Genomic DNA, 23,340 nt, shown 5'->3' with positions numbered 1-23,340 from the left:
TAGCTTGGCCAAAGTGTAGAGTGCCGAATGGCCATTTGATGCTCATGACTGTCCCAATGCTGCTGGCTGAGGGCTGGCCAAAAGGACTTTCAGGTCCCTTTGCCCATCATGTCAGGTGTACATGCAAGAATGAGGAGGAGACTGGAAAGGCTACTCACCCTCACAATCCTGGTCAGATCGTTGTATTTCTTACGGCATTGTTTGTGGGTCCTGGGGGCCTCGCCGGTGAACGTCACCCTCTGGGCGATCTGCTTCCAGGCTTTGGTGTAGTCGTGGTGGGTTGGATTCCTCCCACTCTCTGGAAACAAGATCTTGCGCCTCACCTCCAGAGCTGTGACCATTATGTCCAGATCACCCTCTGAGAAGCGCAGGGCACGCTGACGGGCCTTCTCTGGCGTTGCCATGACTCCCTGGGGCTGAGCAGTAGTGTTGAGGCCTCTTTGCAAGGCTGCAGTGTGCAGGGCGTGGCAGCAGACCAATTCGTCCCTTCCCCCTTTAAGAGCTGGTCGGCACCACGGGGTCTGCTGTCAGTGCAAAAATGACCGCACCCGTGCTGCGCCCCGCCTGGGCGCTATCCCTCTGGACCGCCGGCTTAGCGCCTAAAGAGAGTAGTGGAACGCCTCTTTTAGCGCTCCACCAACCTCTTAGGGCGAAGCCACTGAATTCCCGGCAACGGGGCGCTACTTTGGGGCGGGCGCTAACTTCGGGCGGGCGCTAAGGTTAGCGCCCCAAAACTGCCTATACTGAAAATCTAGCCCCAGAATTTTAAAAGGCTGTTGATTCTTTACGAACATCAAATAAATAGTAAAAGTCCGTTGAAAGAGCCATCAGCTGTACACTTCTAAAACTTGAACTACAGAAGCAATGCAAGCTCAGCAAACATGGTTAAAAAGGAGAGTTTTGCCCTATTTTTTCTGCCTGTAGTATCTGTTGTAGTCTACACTAATTTCCCTGTTCACTAAATCCCTGCTGACACTTTAGTCCCAATTTTAACCCTGTACTCCCAGCAAGAAAGAGGGGTTACAGTATCGACAACTCACCGGAGCCACGAGCCCCTCATTATTTTAACAGATGCGTTTTGGGAAGTTTTTGAGGCCCTCACCCCAGACAGCCAAGGGCCTCATTGAGATTCAAAAGTCGGGGTCTGATGATGTCATTCAGACCCCGACCAGATTTAAACCTGGCAGCAGTGAGGTTAACGCCTGGTGCCGGTCTCTCCAGGGAAACCCACCGCTGAGGATCAGCAGGTCCAAAAGACAGCCAAATAGGTTAGTTATTTCTATTTTTTTTAATAAAGGTTTCTTGGGGGCCAGGGGGCCCCACAAGAATCTTTGGGCTACCCATCCTGTGATTGCATCGGATCCCCCCCCCCAACCCCCCAACCTTCATTTACCTTTCCGAGGAACGTTCCTGTGGGTCCCCGGCTGTGGCGTCCTGCTGTTCTCGCCCACTGGCCTGATATCATTCATGGCAGGTTTGGGTGGGAGTTAGGCCTGGTTTATTTAAAATTAAAATCACTTTGGCAAGTCGGGGCGAGCCCGACTAGCCCAGTGCTCGCCACTTGCACCGAGTTAAAATCGGGGCTTTTACAAATTTGTAATCAGGAAATCACACTATAGGCCTGAAAGATATTCAGAGAACAAATCAGTAGGTATTTAATGGTGCATATTTAATACCATTCCTAGGAAATATGCAAAATGGACAGTTTAATAAAGTCCCCTTCCGAGTAGCTGGGTGTTGACATCATAGAGTTCAGTTGCCATGAACAGCAGCACGTTACCTTTCATTACTACCTGTACTTTCAACAATTCAAAGCAGTTTTTGGCCCAAGAAAGAAACACGATGCAGGCACACACACTTGTCTTCTCAGCACATATGGAGCAGTTTTAGAATGATTTCCAACGTCAACCAACATCCTTACAAAGAGGTCCTGTTGAACATTAGTTATGTATCTAGTGGTAAGCTGTAAATTTTTAACAGTTGGTATTTATAACTTTGCATGCATTGTTTATTTTTCAAATCCCGTGTGCGCCCCTGATCTTTTGCGCGATCATTCATCACAGAGGGAACACCTGTGCATGCATTCCTAAGAGACTGACAGAAAAACTGGGACGTTGAGTTTTTAGGTCAAGAGAAGAAACAGAAACCATACGTCACCTGATTCTGTCAATTTTTGTAGCTTCAATTTTTGGTGCGTTTACAATTTCAGATGAACTTTTGTGCAAGTCAGGTTGTTCATGTAGTTAAAAGTTTTGCATATAGTATGCATCCATTGCACTTTTCAAAGATGTTACGCCTGAATGTATGACCTCACCCCTTGAAAGCATCACAGGTGTTTACAGTGAAAAACCGTGATTGGCTCAATTAACTACATTTCTGTTGTTACCAATCAAATATCCAAACCAAAAAGTTCCAATAAAGGATGGTAGCCATCAGAAAAATCGAGCAAACAATCTCTCAATTTTTAAAAAAGCTGCACAATAGAGTTAGGCACATCTCATTCGACACTTCAACACGGTACTGAGGAAGGCCCGAACTGTTGGAATGATGAGATATTAAGCAGCTTGCTCAGTTGGACATAAAATGTTCTATTTGAAGAAGAGCAGGCAGTTCTACAGGTGTTCGAGCCAATATTCCTCCCTTAACCAACATGACTATTTGGTCATCGATCCCTTTGGTTTATGTGGGACTTTGTTGTTCACAAATTGGTTCCATATTTACCCACATTGCAAAAGTGACTGCAATTCAAAAGCAATCCATTGGTTATAAAACGCTTTGGGACAACCTAAGGTGCTATATATAAATGCAAGATTTTTTGTTTTTATAATTACAAAGGCTAACAAGTATCCTGTGGTGTTACTCAAGTGAGTCAGAGGTTACATGGTGCAAAGAGGACTTCTTGGTTGGAGGAGGGCTGCACATGGCTGCTGAAAGGATTTGGAAAGAAGTTTGTGAGAGATGTGGTCAGAGACAGTAAAAATGTTTACTGGTTCCTAAGCAATTAGAGTCAGGGGCCTAGAAATTCAGTGGGCTGCGCCACCAGTTAGCGCCTAAAGATGGCACAGTGGTTTTAGCGCCACAGGCCGCGCCTCCCGCGATATTTAGCAGGGCGCTAATGGCGGCGTTAGCCTGTAGCGCTGCGCCGCCACTGATGACATCATCGGTGTGCGCAGCGCCCCGCTACCGCCCCGATCGTGATACTTGGTAGCGCCCGCCTCTGTAACGCCGTTCGCAAATCGCGCCTGGTTCACGGGGCCTACCTGTGGCGGTAGTGGTGCAAATTAAGGTGGGGGTGTGGAGCAGCCATTTTTTCGGTGGCCGCCTGCCAGCACCTCAGTCCCCGGCCTCCTGATCCCCCCCCCCCCGGGCAGTGCCAGCTGTGTCCCGAGAGCCCGGCACTTCTCCTCGGTGCCGGGCTCTTTTGCCAGCACTCGTGATCGGTCATCGCGCTGGTGCAGGCCCCTCCCCCTTAAGAAGGGGAGGAAGGCCTGCAGTACCGCAGTGCGCCGTGCCGCAGCGTGTGGCACTGCGGCACGTTGCGCTGCGATATTCAGTTTCAGCGCCCCAAGAGGGACGTGGGGCGCCTCGAGCAGTGCCCCGCGTCCCTCTTGGGGCGCTCAAGCTGAATTTCCGGCGGGCGCAACGGCTACGATTGCAGCGGTAATTCCGGCGCCCAGGCGAGCTTGGCGCCCCGTTTGGGGCTCCACCGAATTTCTAGGCCAGGATGTTATGTGTGATGGACATATCTTATCTGTGAGTAAACCTCAAAAATGGTTCAGAAGAGAGAGAGCTTTTTTTTAACCTGAATTTTCAACATTATTGACAGGTGAGCGACTAAAAGAGATCCATTCTCAACAACTTATCTGCTTTCTTAATTTTTATCACTTAAAAAAAAACTGAGGATACACAGAAAAAAGTCTTAAAAGGTATGATAGAGAAAGGTACCTGGGGCTAGATTTTCAGTTGCTAGCGCCAGCAGTTAGCGCCTTAAGAGAAGTGATTTTCGGGCGCTATGTGTGTAGCGCCCGTGCGCAGCGCAGTTTGCACCCCGCCCCAAATTAAGTTGCCCGTTAGCGCCGGCGCAAAGTTTAGCGCCCGGCCGGATGCGCGCGCAGAAAATGACGTCACATCCTCGTGCAACGCCCTTTGGCCGCCCCGATTCCAAACTTCAGTCGGACCGCCCCATTGTGCGGCTGGCGGCCGGAGCGTTTGGAAAAAGGAACGCAACACAACCAGCGCGGGCCCCGGGGGGCGCAAATTAAAGGGGACGTGCTCTCCAGTATAAAGGCCAGCCTTTTTTCAGAAAACACTCTTGTGCAACGCATTTCTGGAGACACAACAAGGAGGATAGCTAACTGGTTTCAAGCAGCAAGAGCTCAGGTATTTTTGGACTCAGGCCAGAGCGCTGCATGTGGCCTTTTGGAAATTTGAGTGTTTGCCAGGATTTGATGGGGGTTGCATGGGGTGCCAACGCGGAGCTGCAGCTCCATGTCCGTAGGGCTCGCAGACGCATTGTGAGAGGGGCAGCCCTGGTTAGAGGCAGAGGGGGCTACAGGCGTCGGCCACATAGGCCTTACCCAGTCAGGCTATACCGCCAGCAACGCTCCTACCTAAACATGAGTGCCGCGCGATGTGTTAAAAGGCTCCGATTCCGAAAGGAGGTGATTGCAGAGATCTGCCACCTGCTTCGCCGAGATCTGCGGCCAAAGCTCAGGTGCAGGACGTCTCTGTCGGTGGAAGTGAAGGTGACGGTGGCATTGAACTTCTATGCCACCGGCTCCTTCCAATACGCTGCTGGGGACATAGCAAACATCTCCCAGTACGGCGCGCATCGCTGCATCCGCCAGGTGACCGAAGCACTGTTCAGAAGGAGAAGCCAATTCATCTCCTTCCCCATGGCCCTGGAGAGCCAGCATCAGCGCGCATTGGGATTTTCCAGACTCGGGGAATTCCCCTTGGTGCAGGGCGCCATTGACTGTACGCATGTGGCTTTGCGGGCCCCTCTGGAGCATGGCGAGCAGTATCGCAACAGGAAGGGCTACCATTCTCTGAATGTGCAGCTGGTGTGTGACCACAAGCAGCGCATCATGGCAGTCAATGCCAGCTTCCCAGGCAGCAGCCACGATGCCTTTATCCTGCGGCAGAGTACTGTGCATGACATGTTCCAGGCACAGCCTCCCCCAAGAGGATGGCTACTCGGGGACAAAGGCTATCCTTTGTGCACCTGGCTCATGACCCCGCTCCGCGCGCCCAGGACCGCTGCTGAAGAGGCCTACAACGAGAGCCATCAAACCACCCGCAACATCATCGAGCAAACTATTGGGGTCCTCAAGCAGCGGTTCCGCTGCCTTGATCGCTCCGGAGGAGCTCTCCAGTATTCGCCGGACCGGGTCTCCCAATTTGTGGTGGTTTGCTGCATGCTACACAACCTGGCTATCCGCAGGACTCAGGCACTGCCACCTGACGTTGGACCAGCACCTCAGGAGGAGGAGCAGGAGGAGCATGAGGAGGAGGAGGAGGAGGAGCAGGAGTACGTTCCCAGGAGGGAGCGACCAGGGCCAAGGGCCGCACGACGCCACCTTATTACACGGTACTTCTAAGCCCCCTGTCAGGGAATGGCCAAGGGCCATGAGGGAAGATGAATGCAGCCGCTCCGCAAGCCCTCAGCCGGCGAAGCCAACAAACACTAAGAAGAACAACCATGGAGACTGCATGAATAAAGATAATTATTTATTACACAAAAATGAAAAGCCCTTCCCACATGAATCCCCAAAAACAATAAACGGGCCCCACAAAAAGCCCAACAAATGACTCACTCCCACAAACTGGGGAGGAGTCACTCCACATTTCTTCAAACCGGGCCTCAACGTCGGCCTAACGCAAAAAATAAGCCCTCTAACAACACAACCATGGGCAAAATAAAGATGGCCACCGCCATATAAAAGGAAAGCTGGCCACACCCTCTACTGAGTGGCCCGCGAGGGCGAGACCTTGCCCAGCCTTTTGCCTCCCCTGCCCGGCCTGCTGCTCCTTCGCAAGCTCTGCCCAGTGGCTGCTGCGAGGCTGGGGGAAGGCGCCTGAGGCTCAGATGCCCTTCCGCCAGATGCCGCTGGGGGGCGGCCTACACGGCGTTTGGGCCTCGAGGGGCCGTCTGCTGAGTGGCGCACCTGAGCCTGGCCACCATCAGCTGCAGCCGCTTGCCCTTGACGCCCCAGTGGGGGAATGGCGGCGACGGATGGCGCAATGTGAGCCAGCTGGCGTCTGGGATGCGCTGGCTGGTGCTGTGGCGTGGTGGCACTCGGCCGGGCCCGCACTGCAGGATCCGCAACAATCAGCCGAGGGGCGGCTTGCTGGGATGGTCCAGCGCGGCGGCTGCCCTGGCGATGCCTGCCTGAGACAGCGCGTGTGGCAGCAGTGAGTGCCCCTGTTGTCCTGGTGTGCGCCCGCATCACATCCGCCAGGGTCTTGACGGCATCAGTCAGCATGCGGCCACTCGCGGCAGTTGCTGCCCCGAACTCGCGCACACTGGTCGCCAGCGACTCGATGGCCTCAGGCATGCGCCCCACCACGCTCATGAGCTCCATGTGGCGCCGGTCCGAATCCTCGGCCATCTTATCCAGCTTCCGCACCTCCTCCGAGGTGAAGGTGTCCGGACTGGAGTCGCGACTCTCCCGCTGGGGAGGAGGGGGCCGAACTAGGGGACCCTTGCCACGTTGGTGGCGGCGAGTGTGCCGATCAGCAGCACTCCCCTCTGATCCTTGCCCCCTTTGGGGGGGAAGGCCGCGGGCCACGCGCACGGCTCCTGGGTGGCTGGACGCCACTGGTCCCAGAAGCTGCATTGCCCTGCGACAGTTCCTCCAGGCACTCGTCCAGTGAGGAGGTGTCAAGCATTTCCTCCTCTCCTGCGGGACGTGACTGTTCCCCCGATGGTCCGGCTTGCTCCTCCTCCTCCTCCTGCTCGGAGGTGCTGTCACTGGCAGCTTCAGGGTCCTGGTCGTCACCAGCTGAAAGCAGGAATGCACAAGAGTAGCTTCAGAGTGAGGAGACGGCGTCAGCGAGGGAGTTAGGACTGGTGGCATTCAGCGCATTGGTGGGACAGTGGCAAAGGAGGTAGCTCGGATGGGCCAGTGCGACGCGAGAGGGCCAAAAGGCGAGGTCCTTACCATTGCCGGGCAGTGGAGGGTCAGCTACTCCGCACGCTGTGGGGACGAGCACACGGGCTCCCATGAGCACACACACGCGCTCCTCCAGCCGAGTGAGCTTCTGCAGCTTGGCGCAGCCACCCCTGGCACGGGCCTGGCGATTAAAGGCTACTTTAGCCTGCAAGAGAAAGGACGGGCTGTAAGTGCGCAGTGTAGCCCTGATGTAGTGTGCACTGCCTCCCATGGTGGAATAGCTTGGCCAGAGTGAAGCCCTGATGTAGTGTGCACTGCCTCCCATGGTGGAATAGCTTGGCCAGAGTGAAGCCCTGATGTAGTGTGCACTGCCTCCCATGGTGGAATAGCTTGGCCAGAGTGAAGCCCTGATGTAGTGTGCACTGCCTCCCATGGTGGAATAGCTTGGCCAGAGTGAAGCCCTGATGTAGTGTGCACTGCCTCCCATGGTGGAATAGCTTGGACAGAGTGAAGCCCTGATGTAATGTGCACAGCCTCCCATGGTGGAATAGCTTGGACAGAGTGAAGCCCTGATGTAGTGTGCACAGCCTCCCATGGTGGAATAACTTGGCCAGAGTGAAGCCCTGATGTAGTGTGCACTGCCTCCCATGGTGGAATAGCTTGGACAGAGTGAAGCCCTGATGTAGTGTGCACAGCCTCCCATGGTGGAATAGCTTGGCCAGAGTGAAGCCCTGATGTAGTGTGCACTGCCTCCCATGGTGGAATAGCTTGGCCAGAGTGTAGAGTGCCGAATGGCCAATTGATGCTCATGGCTGTCCCAATGCTGCTGGCTGAGGGCTGGCCAATAGGACTTTCAGCTCCCTTTGCCCATCATGTCAGGTGTACATGCAAGAATGAGGAGGAGACTGGAAAGGGTACTCACCCTGACAATCCTGGTCAGGTCGTTGTATTTTTTACGACATTGTTTGTGGGTCCTGGGGGCATCGCCGGTGAACGTCACCCTCTGGGCGATCGGCTTCCAGGCTTTGGTGTAGTCGTGGTGGGTTGGATTCCTCCCACTCTCTGGGAACAAGATCTTGCGCCTCACCTCCAGAGCTGTGACCATTATGTCCAGATCACCCTCTGAGAAGCGCAGGGCACGCTGACGGGCCTTCTCTGGCGTTGCCATGACTCCCTGGGGCTGAGCAGCAGTGTTGAGGCCTCTTTGCAAGGCTGCAGTGTGCAGGGCGTGGCAGCAGACCAATTCGTCCCTTCCCCCTTTAAAAGCTGGTCGGCGCCACGGGGTCTGCTGTCAGTCCAAAAATGACCGCACCCGCGCTGTGCCCCGCCTGGGCGCTATCCCTCTGGACCGCCGGCTTAGCGCCTAAAGATAGTAGTGGAACGCCTCTTTTAGCGCTCCACCAACCTCTTAGGGCGAAGCCACTGAATTTCCGGCAACGGGGCGCTACTTTGGGGCGGGCGCTAACTTCGGGCGGGCGCTAAGGTTAGCGCCCCAAAACTGCCTATACTGAAAATCTAGCCCCTGATGTTTAGTACAGAAAACTTGGGGGAGTGGGGGAAACATATGGGGGATAATCCTCACATTTTCAATGTTTGTCAATAGCTAGGTGGGGCTGCTGGGGTATATTAGCATGTGTATGGGGAGGAGCGGCTTCCTTAGGTTTAGCAATACTGTAGAAATGAAGTCTGGTGTTTGATAGAAAAAGGAGGTGGAATTTTGGGTCTGGCTCACTGTTGGATTTCTAGGGTCTATCAGCAGTGGGAGGGAGAAAGGGCAAGAGAATCTGACAGCCTTTGTGGTGAGGGGGCTGGTAAATTTCTGCTAGATTTATACAAACATTGGATTAATTGCTTTGTGATTAGTTCCTGGAAAAATGGTATTTGTTCTGATAAAAACCTGAGAATAACAGAAGGCTTTATGTTATTAGGTTAATATAGAAAAGAAAATCACCTGCGGCAGCTTCAGTATTTTGCACTCAATTGCAAATTATTACCAATTCGTAAACAGTGATTAAATGTACACAATGTGACATGTTTACTGAAGTAAGAATTAAAATTAAACAGCTATTATTTAAAACTTTGGGTGAAAATCTACTCAAAATTACGATCCAGTTTGTATTCCAATTATTTTTAGAGTCACAAACTGAAAGTGTGTTATACATAGAGACATAATTTGAATTTTGCACTGAGAAAAATAAATATGTTTTTCCTTGGTTAAATGGGCCTTCCTCGTGACGAGATTATAACTCAATGGAGGAAGACTATCTGGGAACTGGACTAATTGGTAGCATAGGGAAATATACTGCTCAATATACATGACTGGAATTAGTAACAAAATGCAACCTTCAAAGAAAGTAATATCAGAGCATGCGAGTCAGTGACCAACTGCACTCCATCAAAATCACAAGTACTTAGGGGCTAATGGGGGAAAAATTGAATCGCGTCCCCTTTGGGGCGCTAACTTCACCAGGGCACTGCTTTTAGCACCCCGAAAAAATTAGCACCCCCGTGGCTAATTTTCCCAGGTAGCGCCCCGAGAGGGAGGAGGGGCGCTACCGGAAGTGCCCCCGCGTCCCTTTTGGGGCGTTGCGAGGCAATATTGCAGCGCTACGTGCCACAGCGCCATGCGATACTGTAGGCCTTCCTCCCCTTATTAAAGGGGAGGGCCGTGGCACAGCATGTCCCGGCGCCCAGCTGGGCCACCAGGGATCGGGAATGCCGGCAAACAAGCCCGGCACAGAGAACAGCCGGCATCCCGCGGGGGGGCTTCACGGGGGCCGGGGACAGCAATGGGGGCAGGTGTTGGCAGGCAGCCAGCAACAAAAATGGCTGCCCACCACCTCCCCTTTAACTAGCACCACCCCGGCCGCAGGTAGGCCCCCGACCCCGTCAGACATAGCGTCCGGCGGTAAGTCAGGGGGCGCTACCGAAGATTGCGGCTGGGGCACTGCGCACGGCGATGATGTCATCGCCGGCAGTGCAGTGCTACGGGGCGCTAACGGTTACCGCCGCCGCTAACCTCCCGCTGAATTTCGCGGGAGGTGGTGGTGGCGCTGCGCCAAGGCGCTAGTTGCTTTGTGCCCCGTTAGCGCCCGAATTTTTCCCCCAATGTTCACAAACACTCTAAAAGATTCATTTAATTCTGTAAATCTAATGGACATTGAGTTGCTACGTCGTGAGTCCCTGATCTCAGCTCTGGGAATGGTGCTTGGTGCAGGAAGACCTAAAGAAGTGATATGTGTTACAAATCAGGTTGAATTCCAATACCCTTTATTTGTGCTCGCTGCAAAAAGTAGCTTCCATAAGCTGGCCATTATCAACCAAAACTTAACGTTATACGTATAGTAAATGGCGAGTGCCTTGAGGCTAAAATTCAAGAGTATGGACTGTCCAATGCTAACTCCTAATCTCTTCATTGCATTGGAAGACCAGTTATACCAAACTAAACTATGAATTGTTTATTGCAAAAAAATTAGATAGAAGCAAGATAAATCAGTAGAAAAAAATAGCAATACAATGCTTTCAATTAAATTTATATTAAATTGTTTCAAAATATAAAAGCTCTGATGACTGAGCTTCCCCCGTTCTGCCTCCCCCTCAACCACCTGCAAGCCTGGGCAACCCTCACCTGACCCGAATCCACTTCTAATTAGCTGCTCAGGTTTTTACCTGAGGCCTAACACTTGCCCCAGTGCAGCCCTGCCTCTAGGCAGTGCCCTGGGCCTGGAGGCGGAAGGAGGACAGTCAACCGCTGCATCAATGGTAATGGCCACTGGCTGCAAGGTCTTCTTGCTGCTTGCTGTGCAAAAACAGCAGCCTGAAGGTCTCCAGTCCCGAATGTCCTTTGCAGCATCTTTAGGGAAAAATGTGCCAACCTGGTTTTAGCTTCCATCTGCTTGTTACCACCTTCTTCTCAGATTCGCCAATCTGAAGATGACTGCATGCAAGCCCTAAGGCCTGTTGCTGGAGGCTAATGGTAATGTCAAATGCCTCACTTCCATATTATTACCATGCTTCTTCCTGCTCCAGGTGCAAAGCACTCCATGCCCTCTCGAGGGAACTCCTGGAAGTCCCTGCGGGGGCAATGCAGAATGGGCAGAGACCTGGTGTAAGCATTCCCCAGCAAAGCAAAGGATAATTGCTCCTATGACATCTTGGCCATTTATTTCAGTAACTGTTGAACACTAGTCTGTGTCTAAAAGCTTCATGTGAGAAATTAATCTTCATGAAGCCCCTATTAGCTCCTAGTACATAAAGGAAAGCTAAAGAACATTGGTCATTAGGTTATGGGCCTCTTTTTTCCATTGATATCTAAACTGGCACAATGGCAAATAACATTAACCAAAATTAAGCAAAACTGTCTCACTTTACATTAAGTCCTGGAGCGATAACTCAGAGACACAGGCAATTCTACACCTTTATTAATTGCACAGCATATTTCCTCATGGCACTAATGAATCCACTTCAGCAAAATAATACATTTAGATTCAGATTACAGTCAGTTGTTTGTGTATTCTCATATTGTGTCCCAGAAATTAATTACTACTAGTAAAAATTACAGTTAATAAAAAAGTTAAAATTCAAAAATTTTGGGCCAGCTGAAATTGTATTTAAAAGATATAAGGGATAATTTAATGAACTTGTACTCCTACAGCAGCGTTTTGAGCAGAAGTACATATCGAGAATTCAGGCACGTGCTCCCCCAGTTTTCCTCCCATTCATTTTAATGGATGGAAACTCATGAGGGTCGATGTCTAAATTACTGATATGTGCTCCTCTGGGGCACAGCACCATGTTGGGGGTGCAAATTTGTAATCTTCATTTTTTTCCTTTTGAAACGGGACAGATATCTGTTTCTGTCACATCATGGAACTAGAAAAAATAGATAATGAGAGTTTTAAGACTATCTTGATGGATACAATATAAGAACTTGGAGGAACTGGAAAAGACCATTAAGCCTAATAGCCCTTCTTTTTGATTGATCATCACCCTACCTACAACACCTCAATCCCCTCTCCCAGAAACATAACTGGTTGTCTCTTGAATCCATTTAAACTGCTAGCTTAAATAACCTTACTCCACTGCAATTACAAAGCGTTCGGTTTTATCTCAATCCTATGTAAAATAATGAAATTCATTATCTGGTGTAAGGTTGAAAATTATCTGTACAATAATAAGTAAGTAAGCAGCAATTAACATGGATTCAGAAGGGAAAACAATGTTGCTTATAAGAGGAGTTACTTCAAAGTGGGGGTGTCCAGGGAGTGGGGTTGGGACAAATACCATTTTTAATTTATATCAACAATGTAACTTGGTCACATTTGCAGATAATACTACACTAGGAGGAGCAGTGGAATTGGAGAAGGCAGCTCAGAAATGACAGAATGGGTTGGACAAAATATGAAAGTTGGCAGAATAATGGTAGATAAAAATGCCTAGTTTTGGTACAGAATAAAAGTTCTCTGTTATGATCCATGGGTCTTTCTATGACTTACTTAAGATATTGGGCAGAAAAAAGTGCACTCCAGATCGTAGGAGAGGCTAGGTCTGCTTATGGAAGTGGCTAGTGATGCTGAACCCAACAGAGTATCTAGTGTAATAATCCAAAATCAGGGCTATATAGGAGCTAAACTAAATTCTCCAATAGATTGGAAGAGCAAAATACAAATATAAATTGAGTAGCAAAACCTAGGAGAATCCAGAGAACACGCACAAAGTGATGGCAGCAAATCTGAAGCAGAGGCAGGGTAAACATCAGAGTGTGCATCGAGAGGAGTCATAGATCAAAATAAGTTCCACTGCCAGACAACTCTCAATGACATTTAGGACTACAAGAGATGCCAGTCTTTTCCCAACCTTAAGGAACACTTTGCTGACGAGGCTTGTTGCAATCAAATTTCTCCAACAAGATCGGAGACGTTAAAAAATATATTTTTTGTGCCCAAAAGACATGAGAGGGAGGACACACTCTGCATGGTAAACACTTGACATTTGTAATATTTGCCCGTTAATCATGTGGAGGATCAGAAGTCAGGGTTCTAAGGAAGATAATTTTACAAGTATGACTAATGATAAGCACTTAATATCTTGGTTTGTTTTCCAAACAAAAAAAATTAAATTAAAAAAAATTCCTTCTCTGTGCATCTCTGTACATATTCATTTACAACAACATGTGGAGAAACACTAAAATCGAAACAAACGCAACCACACTGTTAGCCCACAACAGAGGTAACAGTGCACTGTTTCAACATAACATTCTCTCCTTCATGTATTAGACCGCCGAATTAATAACAATGGCCAGAATTTTCTTCGGGGAGGTGGGTTGGCGGCGGGAGGTCCGAGGCGGATGGGAAACCCGGGAGGCTGGGTTTCCCGCAAGCCCTGCTGGTTTTACCGGCAGGGCCAAGTTTGAATGTGAAGCCTCGGTTTCCTGCCCGCAGCCAGCCAGCTTGAGAGGCTGGCTGGCTGCTGGCGGGTAGGCCTCAGTTGCAAGGGGTCGGTCTGGGGAAAGGATTGCGGGAGGGGGAATTAAGGATCAGCGAAAGGGGGGATTGGGATCTGCGGGAGGGGGTCGGCAATCGGGAGCGGGGTCAGCAATGTGTTGGGGGCGGAAGAGAGGATCGGCGGGGGTTTGCAGGATCGGCAGGGGTTTGCAGGATTGGCAGGCGATGGGGAGTGGTCGGGGATTGCCGGGGAAGGGTGGAGGCTGCCAGGGATCGGCAGGGGAGTCGGGAGGATCGTGGCCGGCCTCATCATCATCGTGGAGGGGGGTGAGGAGGGAGGCCAGGGGGGCGTGGTTGGAGGCCTCATTGGTTGGGGGGGGTCTCTGATCGTGGAGGGGTGGGTATGGCCAGGATCCTGGATCCAGGAGGTAGGTATAAAGCCACTTATCTCCTGGATGCAGCCGTCTCTGCCTCTGTTTAACTGCCGGGTTTCACGAATTGTGTGAAACCCGTCCACAGGCAGTTAAATTCAAAATGGAGGTGAAAAATGAGGCTTCCTGCCTCATTACAATATTTAACTTGTGGTAACGCCCCCTGGCAGCGGTTGGTCGGCCACCCCCGCCCCGCCGCGGGGGCGGGTTGGAGGCGGGATCAGATCGGGATTCTCATTTCTAACAATTTAACTGCCCCACGCCACAAACCCACCTGTTTTTAATGGGAAAATTCTGGCCTGTGTTATTCTACAAATAGCTGGAAAGCTTCATGTTTTAAATTAGTAGACTAATTTCAGTGATTAACTCTTTCAACAAATCTATTACTTTAACAGCACACAGCAAATGAAAATCAAATTATAAATACGAGTGATTACTTTCTTTGATTTGCACCGTAGCCGATGCACAGATAGTTTCACCTCTCCAGACAACCATATTAAATTGTTTTCATTTCACCTTTTTACTTCTACTGTTATGATAGGGACAACAGTAAACTTATAGATGCCAAAATGTTGTGAGCGAATATCAACCAAACAACAGGAAAATTACCTCAAATAAAATTTCATGAATAGGTTTCTCCAGCAGGATACAGCTGTAATTTTGCACGAGGCCATTTCCTGGGCCATGACTGCGCTAATCTAAGCTTCTATGGCTACTAAAAGATTTTTCTGTGGGACTTGCACTTTTCAACAATTACAAAGTAATTAATTAGAACCTAAACAAATACTCTGCATGCATAAGATCCACCCAAAACACACCCCAAATGCCCAAGAAGTTTGCATGAAAATCAGTCACGGCTTTAACCCATTTATTTTAAACAGTTTGGCCTGGAAATTCAGCCATGCAGGGCCCACTTGTCAGGTGTTAAACAGCGTCCTAAGCCTTCAATATGGTGGGGAGGAAGCACATGCTCGTTTATGATTCGGAACTACGCCGCCCGCCATATTGGTAAAAGCCAAAAAAAAAAACGGCATCCAGGGCCCATCCTGAAACAGGCCAATGCATCTGCAAATAAGTGGCCTATTGCCTATTTTAGGCTCCCTCAGCAAGATTGGTTTTCCCTGAGGTAGTTGGTGCCGGTTGCTCTCAGGAAATTTCAGCTTACATATGGTCTAACAGGCAGTCCTTAAAAGAACTGCTCCTCTCAACCCCACACATTCAAAGCATATGGGCCGCTACTGGCCACACTCTACCCCTCCTCAATCACCACTGCTACACCCCTAGCCACCGATACTCTCCCAACCCAATCGTCCCCCCTCCTGGCCTGATAGCTGCAACCGCCCGATCTTTCATTCCGCTTTGCTCAATAATAATGAGGCCCGAGGTCCAATTTTGGCTGCACCATGGGCCTTACCATTCAGGCACAGGGACTAATAACCAGCCCAATCGAATTTTTAGGCCTTTTACTCTTCCATTAAAATAATGGAAAAAATAATACAAACATTAACCTTTAATTCATACTGTAATGTCACAAAGAACATAAGAATTAGGAGCAGGAGTAGGCCATACAGCCCCTCGAGCCTGCTCCACCATTCAATAAGATCATGGCTGATCTTCGACCTCAACTCCACTGTTCAAAAATCTATCGCTCTCAGCCTTGAATATACTCAATGACTGAGCATCTACAGCCCTCTGGGGTAGAGAATTCCAAACATTCACCACCCTCTGAGTGAAGAAATTTCTTCTCATCTCAGTCCTAAATGGCTGACCCCTTATTCTGAGACTGTGACCCCTGGTTCTAGACTCCCCAGTCAGAGGAAAAAGCCTCTCAGCATCTACCTTGTTAAACCCTCTCAAAATCTTATACATTTCAATGAGATCACCTCTCATTCTTCTAAACTCCAGAGAATATAGGCCCATTCTACTCAATCTCTCCTCACAGGACAATCCTCTCATCCCAGGAATCAATCTACTGAACTTTCGTTGCGCCCCCTCTAAGGCAAGTATATCCTTCCTTAGGTATGGAGACTAAAACAAAGCACAATTTCCAGGCTTGCAAGCTACAGCAGATCTATACTGGAATAAAAATAAACAGATTTTTGGCAAGGAGAGAAGCTCTAATAGCACTTTAGACAATGAAAAGCTTTTTGGGCTATTACAGTTTCAAATAATTGGCCTTAATTAATAGCTATTCTTAAAAAGCACTCTGAAATTGATCTAATCATAGCAGACATTTCAATGAAAGGTTTTCTATGCATTGGGGTTTTTTCATTGAATTTTCAATGCTGTTCATAGGAAAAACACTCAATACAACAGTAGGGAAAATATTTCCTGCCTGCATTATGTTCAGAAGCTATTTCTACCCACCTCAAAGGTATTGCCAGTAACGTCAAATTCAGGGGGAACAAAGGCACCTTCTGGATCGTCTGTAAAGAAGTAATAAGGAAAATCAATCACAAACTAGAAAATGCAGCAATATGGTTTCCCGGTAGCATTGAAGAACTTTGACTACTTAACGCATGTGTATTGAAAGACCTTGAAATTATTTTTTCCGTCTCCCTTTTCTTACAATTTCTTTCTTTTTCTCCTTCCATTTCCTGGGGGTGCTATCCTCTTACTGGGGTACAGAGAGGCCTCCGGCAATTCACACGGGAAGCAAGTACGAGAGTGGATTAGATTAGGTGGCTTGTCAAAGAAAACGCCCGTGCAGACTTAATGGTCTGTTTCTGGGTTGGAAAAATCTATGACTTAATGTTGAAATTTTTGTGTGTGAGACAGTGAGTGTTGACAGACTATTTGATGCTGGGAGGCATCACACCAAGCCTCACCTTGTCCTTAGTCAACATCTACACACTTGCAGCACGAATCACTGGATAGTAATCAGAAGCAGGAATCCTGGCTGATATTTCACCTTCCATAGCTCTGGGGCGCAGAGGCTGATTGTGGTCGCCCTATTGCTGCTCCAGCTAACTTCAGTAGGGACTGAATTTGGGCCTTCCTGAGAGTTTGAAACTCTAACATTTAGATCTATTATGATCTAAGATATTCCAAGATCCTTTTATAAAGATTACAAAAAGAGAGCAGTGATACACTAATTTCTATAGAATTCAAGTAACCCAGCAGCGTCCAAGCTTTTGTCTTTTGTGGGCCACATACATGCGTACTATGGAACCTCGGGAGACACATAGAAAGTTTTAATCCATATTCCCATTAATTTGCATATAATCTCAGGTTGCTAATACTAGCAGATCTTAGTGTTTCGATTTAGAATTTAACCACTTATGGGGAAACCGGCGCACGAAGTTCAAACTGGACAAACCAGCGAATAAGAAATATAAATATAATAAATAGCACTTAGTTGCCTGGTCTTTGAAGGCTGAATTGAAAAGGCACAAGGGCTGTATTACATAGGATTACATAGGATATAAGGCACAGAAACAGGCCATTCGGCCCAACCAGTCCATGCCGGCATTTATGCTCCACACGAGTCTCCTCCCGTCTTTCCTCATCTAACTCTGTCAGCATAAACCTCTATTCCCTTCTCCCTCATATGCTTGTCCAGCCTCCCCTTAAATGCATCTATACTATTCGCTTCAACCACTCCCTGTGGTAGCGATTTCCACATTCTCACCACTCTCTGGGTAAAGATGTTTCTTCTGAATTCCCTATTGGCTTTCTTGGTGACTATCTTATATTGATGGCCTCCAGTTATGCTCTTCCCCACAAGTGGAAACATTCTCTCTGTATCCACTCTATCAAAACCTTTCATAATTTTAAAGACCTCTATTAGGCCTTCTTTTTTCAAGAGAAAAGAGACCCAGCCTGTTCATCCTTTCCTGATAGGTAAACCCTCGCATTTCTGGTATCATCCTTGTAAATCTTCGCTGCACCCTCTCCAGTGCCTCTATATCCTTTTTATAATATGGCGGCCAGAACTGTACGCAGTACTCCAAGTGTGGTCTAACCAACGTTCGATACAGGTTTAGCATAACTTCCCTACTTTTCAATTATATACCTCTAGAAATAAACCCTAGTGCTTGGTTTGCTTTTTTTATGGCCTTGCTAACCTGTGTCATATGTGGTAGATGGGCCACAATCTGGACACCCCTGAAGTAAGCAATATAATTCAATACAGAAGTTGGATCAGAAAGTTGGATCCTTTGTCTTTATCATATATCAGGACTTTCATAATCAACTTTGTCAAATACAGTACTAATCAATTGATAGAGTCTAAGTCACATTTATGCTAGGCATTAACAAGTCCAAAAGACTTGAGGTAATATAATTTAGTACAATTCATTGCAATGCAGTATATTATTCTGAATAAACACATTGGAAATGAATGCAAGTGCAACAATTACACAAAGAATTAACTTCTCTATTTCAACTGTCCCAGGACAAGCCACCCTCTATAGGAATATGTAAGTGATGATTTCGAAGTCCTGTGTGCTGGGATAACAGGTGTGCAATTGATACAGAGTGACTGAATTTCACGCTCTGTTATCTTTATTGAGCTGAAGTGTTCGTGGCCATTTCCTGCAGAAACCTCATTAAAGCTCCAGATTAAATGCAAAAGTATTTAAATGCATATCTAGCTCAATTCAGCAGTATTTGTGCAGGGTTTATTCTTTTCTGCTTTGCACCCCCATTTGGAATGGAAGCAAGGAAAGATCCAATGGCACAAGAACTCAAACAGACTTTAGACATTTTTTGTAGTGGTTACAGTGCAGTTTATTTTTGTTACACATATTTATATTTCTGAAATCATTTATATATTCATTTTTTGAAAAGAAATCAGGCTTCATGTTTTCAGGTTTCTAAAGAACCTTAATCACAGTATTTCATGTTTGAGGTAGTACAAGGTGAACGTGTTAAACAGGCAGTAGCGGAAGGGCTGCCTGTTTAACACATCGCCTCATCTTCATTTCCATAGACTTCAACAGAAACAAAAATCGGGCAGGTTGTAAAACAAGCGGCCAAACCGCTACTGCCTGTTTTCCACCTTGTGGCAAAAGTCAACATTCACCCCATATTCTCTGAGCATTGTTTGTTGTGCTCACAGACAATAAATTCGCGTATTCATAACTTAAAGCTATGATCGGGAGCAGTGGCCAGCATGGAGTGGCCATTTTTGGGGTGGGGGCGGCCAGGCAGACAGGAAGATTAGGGCCACCAGCAGGGAGCCAGATTAGTAAGGGGATGGGGCAGGTAGGAGGCACAAAAGCAGCAGCCAATTAGCGAGGGCGGTTAAAGTGGTAGCGGAGAGTCAAAACGGGGGAAAAGCAGAGCGTCCAATCAGTGGGGGACAAGCAGAAATGGTGGCATGCAATTGGCTCCCAGCTGTTGGGAGTGGGGAGACAACAAGTGTGTAACAGAGCGGGATAGATGGGAGCGGGGAGACAGCAAGTGTGTAACAGAGCGGGATAGATGGGAGCGGGGAGACAACAAGTGTGTAACAGGGTGGGATAGATGGGAGCGGGGAGACAGCAAGTGTGTAACAGAGCGGGATAGATGGGAGCGGGGAGACAACAAGTGTGTAACAGAGCGGGATAGATGGGAGTGGGAGACAACAAGTGTGTAACAAAGCGGCATAGATGGGAGCGGGGAGACAACAAGTGTGTAACAGAGCGGGATAGATGGGAGCGGGGAGACAGCAAGTGTGTAACAGAGCGGGATAGATGGGAGCGTGGAGACAACAAGTGTGCAACAGAGCAGGATAGATGGGAGCGGGGAGACAACAAGTGTGTAACAGAGCGGGATAGATGGGAGTGGGAGACAACAAGTGTGTAACAAAGCGGGATAGATGGGAGCGGGGAGACAACAAGTGTGTAACAGAGCGGGATAGATGGGAGCGGGGAGACAACAAGTGTGCAACAGGGCGGGACAGATGGGAGCGGGGAGCCAACAAGTGTGTAACAGAGCGGGATAGATGGGAGCGGGGAGACAACAAGTGTGTAACAGAGCGGGATAGATGGGAGCGGGGAGACAACAAGTGTGTAACAGAGCGGGATAGATGGGAGCGGGGAGACAACAAGTGTGTAACAAAGCGGGATAGATGGGAGCGGGGAGACAACAAGTGTGTAACAGAGCGGGATAGATGAGAGCGGGGAGACAACAGGTGTGTAACAGGGCGGGACAGATGGGAGCAGGGAGCCAACAAGTGTGTAACAGAGCGGGATAGATGGGAGCGGGGAGACAACAAGTGCGTAACAGAGCGGGATAGATGGGAGCAGGGAGACAACAAGTGTGCAACAGAGCGGGATAGATGGGAGTGGGAGACAACAAGTGTGCAACAGAGCGGGATAGATGGGAGCGGGGAGACAACAAGTGTGTAACAGAGCGGGATAGATGGGAGCGGGGAGACAACAAGTGTGTAACAGAGCGGGATAGATGGGAGCGAGGAAACAACAAGTGTGTAACAGAGCGGGATAAATGGGAGCGGGGAGACAACAAGTGTGTAACAGAGCGGGATAGATGGGAGCGGGGAGAAACAAGTGTGTAACAGAGCGGGATAGATGGGAGCGGGGAGACAACAAGTGGGTAACAGAGCGGGATAGATGGGAGCAGGGAGACAACAAGTGTGCAACAGAGCGGGATAGATGGGAGTGGGAGACAACAAGTGTGCAACAGAGCGGGATAGATGGGAGCGGGGAGACAACAAGTGTGCAACAGAGCGGGATAGATGGGAGCGGGGAGACAACAAGTGTGTAACAGAGCGGGATAGATGGGAGCGAGGAAACAACAAGTGTGTAACAGAGCGGGATAAATGGGAGCGGGGAGACAACAAGTCTGTAACAGAACGGGATAGATGGGAGCGGGGAGTAACAAGTGTGTAACAGAGCGGGATAAATGGGAGCGGGGAGCCAGCAGGTGCGCAACAGAGCGGGATAGATGGGAGCGGAGAGACAACAAGTGTGTAACAGAGCGGGATAGATGGGAGCGGGGAGACAGCAAGTGTGTAGCAGAGCGGGATAGATGGGAGCAGGGAGACAAGTGTGTAACAGAGCGGGATAAATGGGAGCGGGGAGCCAGCAGGTGCGTAACAGAGTGGGATAGATGGGAGCGGGGAGACAACAAGTGTGTAACAGAGCGGGATAGATGGGAGCGGGGAGACAACAAGTGTGCAACAGAGCGGGATAGATGGGAGCGGGGAGACAACAAGTGTGTAACAGAGCAGGATAGATGGGAGCGGGGAGACAACAAGTGTGTAACAGAGCGGGGGGAGCGGGGAGACAACAAGTGTGTAACAGAGCGGGATAGATGGGAGCAGGGAGACAACAAGTGTGTAACAGAGCGGGGGGAGCGGGGAGACAACAAGTGTGTAACAGAGCGGGATAGATGGGAGCGGCGAGACAACAAGTGTGTAACAGAGCGGGATAGATGGGAGTGGGAGACAACAAGAGTGTAACAGAGCGGGATAGATGGGAACAGGAAGACAACAAGTGTGTAACAGAGCGGGATAGATGGGAGCGGGGATACAACAAGTGTGCAACAGAGCGGAATAGATGGGAGCGGGTAAAGAACAAGTGTGTAACAGAGCGGGATAGATGGGAGCGGAGAGACAACAAGTGTGTAACAGAGCGGGATAGATGGGAGCGGGGAGACAACAAGTGTGTAACAGAGCAGGATAGATGGGAGCGGGGTGACAACAAGTGTGTAACAGAGCGCGATAGATGGGAGTGGGAGACAACAAGTGTGCAACAGAGCGGGATACATGGGAGCGGGGAGACAACAAGTGTGTAACAGGGTGGGATAGATGGGAGCGGGGAGATAACAAGTGTGTAACAGAGCGGGATAGATGGGAGCGGGGAGACAAAAAGTGTGTAACAGAGCGGGATAGATCGGAGCAGGGAGACAACAAGTGTGTAACAGAGCGGGATAGATGGGAGTGGGGAGACAACAAATGTGTAACAGAGCGGGATAGATGGGAGCGGGGAGACAACAAGAGTGTAACAGAGCGGGAGAGATTGGAGTGGGGAGACAACAAGTGTGTAACAGGGCAGGATAGATGGAAGCGGGGAGACAACAAGTGTGTAACAGAGCAGGATAGATGGGAGTAGGGAGACAAAAAGTGTGTAACAGAGCGGGATAGATGGGAGTGGGGAGACAACAAGTGTGTAACAGGGCGGGACAGATGGGAGCGGGGAGACAACAAGTGTGTAACAGAGTGGGATAGATGGGAGCGGGGAGACAACAAGTGTGTAACAGAGCGGGATAGATGGGAGCGGGGAGACAACAAGTGTGTAACAGAGCGGGATAGATGGGAGCGGGTAGACAACAAGTGCGTGACAGAGCGGGATAGATGGGAGAGGGGAGACAACAAGTGTGTAACAGAGCGGGATAGATTGGAGTGGGGAGACAGCAAGTGTGTAACAGGGCAGGATAGATGGAAGCGGGGAGACAACAAGTGTGTAACAGAGCGGGATAGATGGGAGTGGGGAGACAACAAGTGTGTAACAGAGCGGGATAGATGGGAGTGGGGAGACAGCAAGTGTGTCACAGAGCGGGATAGATGGGAGCGGGGAGACAACAAGTGTGTAACAGAGCGGGATAGATGGGAGCGGGCAGACAACAAGTGTGTAACGGAGCGGGATAGATGGGAGTGGGGAGACAGCAAGTGTGTAACAGAGCGGGATAGATTGGAGTGGGGAGACAACAAGTGTGTAACAGAGCAGGATAGATGGGAGTGGGGAGACAACAAGTGTGTAACAGAGCGGGATAGATGGGAGCGGGGAGACAACAAGTGTGTAACAGAGCAGGATCGATAGGAGTGGGGAGACAACAAGTGTGTAACAGAGCGGGATAGATGGGAGCGGGTAGACAACAAGTGTGTAACGGAGCGGGATAGATGGGATTGGGGAGACAAGTGTGTAACAGAGCGGGAGAGATGGGAGCGGGGAGACAACACGTGTGTAACAGCGCGGGATAGATGGGAGTGGGGAGGCATCAAGTGTGTAACAGAGCGGGATAGATGGGAGCGGGGAGACAGCAAGTGTGTAACAGAGCAGGATAGATGGGAGCGGGGAGACAACAAGTGTGTAACATAGCGGGATAGAGGGGAGCGGGGAGACAACAAGTGTGTAACAGAGCGGGATAGATGGGAGCGGGCAGACAACAAGTGTGTAACAGAGCGGGATAGATGGGAGCGGGGAGACAACAAGTGCGTAACAGAGCGGGATAGATGGGAGTGGGGAGACAACAAGTGTGTAACAGGGCGGGATAGATTGGAGTGGGGAGACAACAAGTGTGTAACAGGGCGGGATAGATGGAAGCGGGGAGACAACAAGTGTGTAACAGAGAGGGTTAGATGGGAGTGGGGAGACAACAAGTGTGTAACAGAGCGGGATAGAT

The 23,340-nt window shown here is 49.4% G+C and overlaps 2 protein-coding genes across 4 annotated transcripts in view; both read right to left on the bottom strand.

The window, feature by feature from the left end:
* kndc1 (kinase non-catalytic C-lobe domain containing 1) overlaps positions 1-23,340 on the bottom strand; it is a 328,087-nt gene that overhangs the window by 235,886 nt on the left and 68,861 nt on the right. For both annotated transcript variants that reach the window (XM_085994745.1, XM_085994746.1), the window contains exon 3: positions 16,357-16,415. In XM_085994745.1, coding sequence (XP_085850871.1) covers positions 16,357-16,415 — 59 coding nt within the window. The remainder of the gene's footprint in view (positions 1-16,356; positions 16,416-23,340) is intronic.
* Positions 5,714-11,069, bottom strand: LOC147113536 (nuclear apoptosis-inducing factor 1-like). 2 transcript variants are annotated; one of them, XM_085994748.1, is made up of 3 exons: positions 8,038-11,069; positions 7,164-7,320; positions 5,714-7,004 (listed from the first exon to the last, which is right to left on the bottom strand). In XM_085994748.1, exons 1-3 carry the CDS (start codon positions 8,281-8,283, stop codon positions 6,736-6,738), a joined length of 672 nt encoding a protein of 223 aa, XP_085850874.1. In that variant the 5' UTR covers positions 8,284-11,069; the 3' UTR covers positions 5,714-6,735. The 2 variants fall into 2 exon arrangements, with proteins under 2 accessions (XP_085850874.1, XP_085850873.1); XM_085994747.1 differs by lacking the exon at positions 8,038-11,069 and having other exon boundaries at positions 7,164-7,446.

This window comes from Somniosus microcephalus, chromosome 8 (genome assembly GCF_052327205.1).
Source record: "Somniosus microcephalus isolate GS21.2 chromosome 8, FLI_Smic_1.0, whole genome shotgun sequence".
Classification (NCBI taxonomy): Eukaryota; Metazoa; Chordata; class Chondrichthyes; order Squaliformes; family Somniosidae; genus Somniosus; species Somniosus microcephalus.
This window is presented reverse-complemented; position numbering and strand designations above follow the sequence as displayed.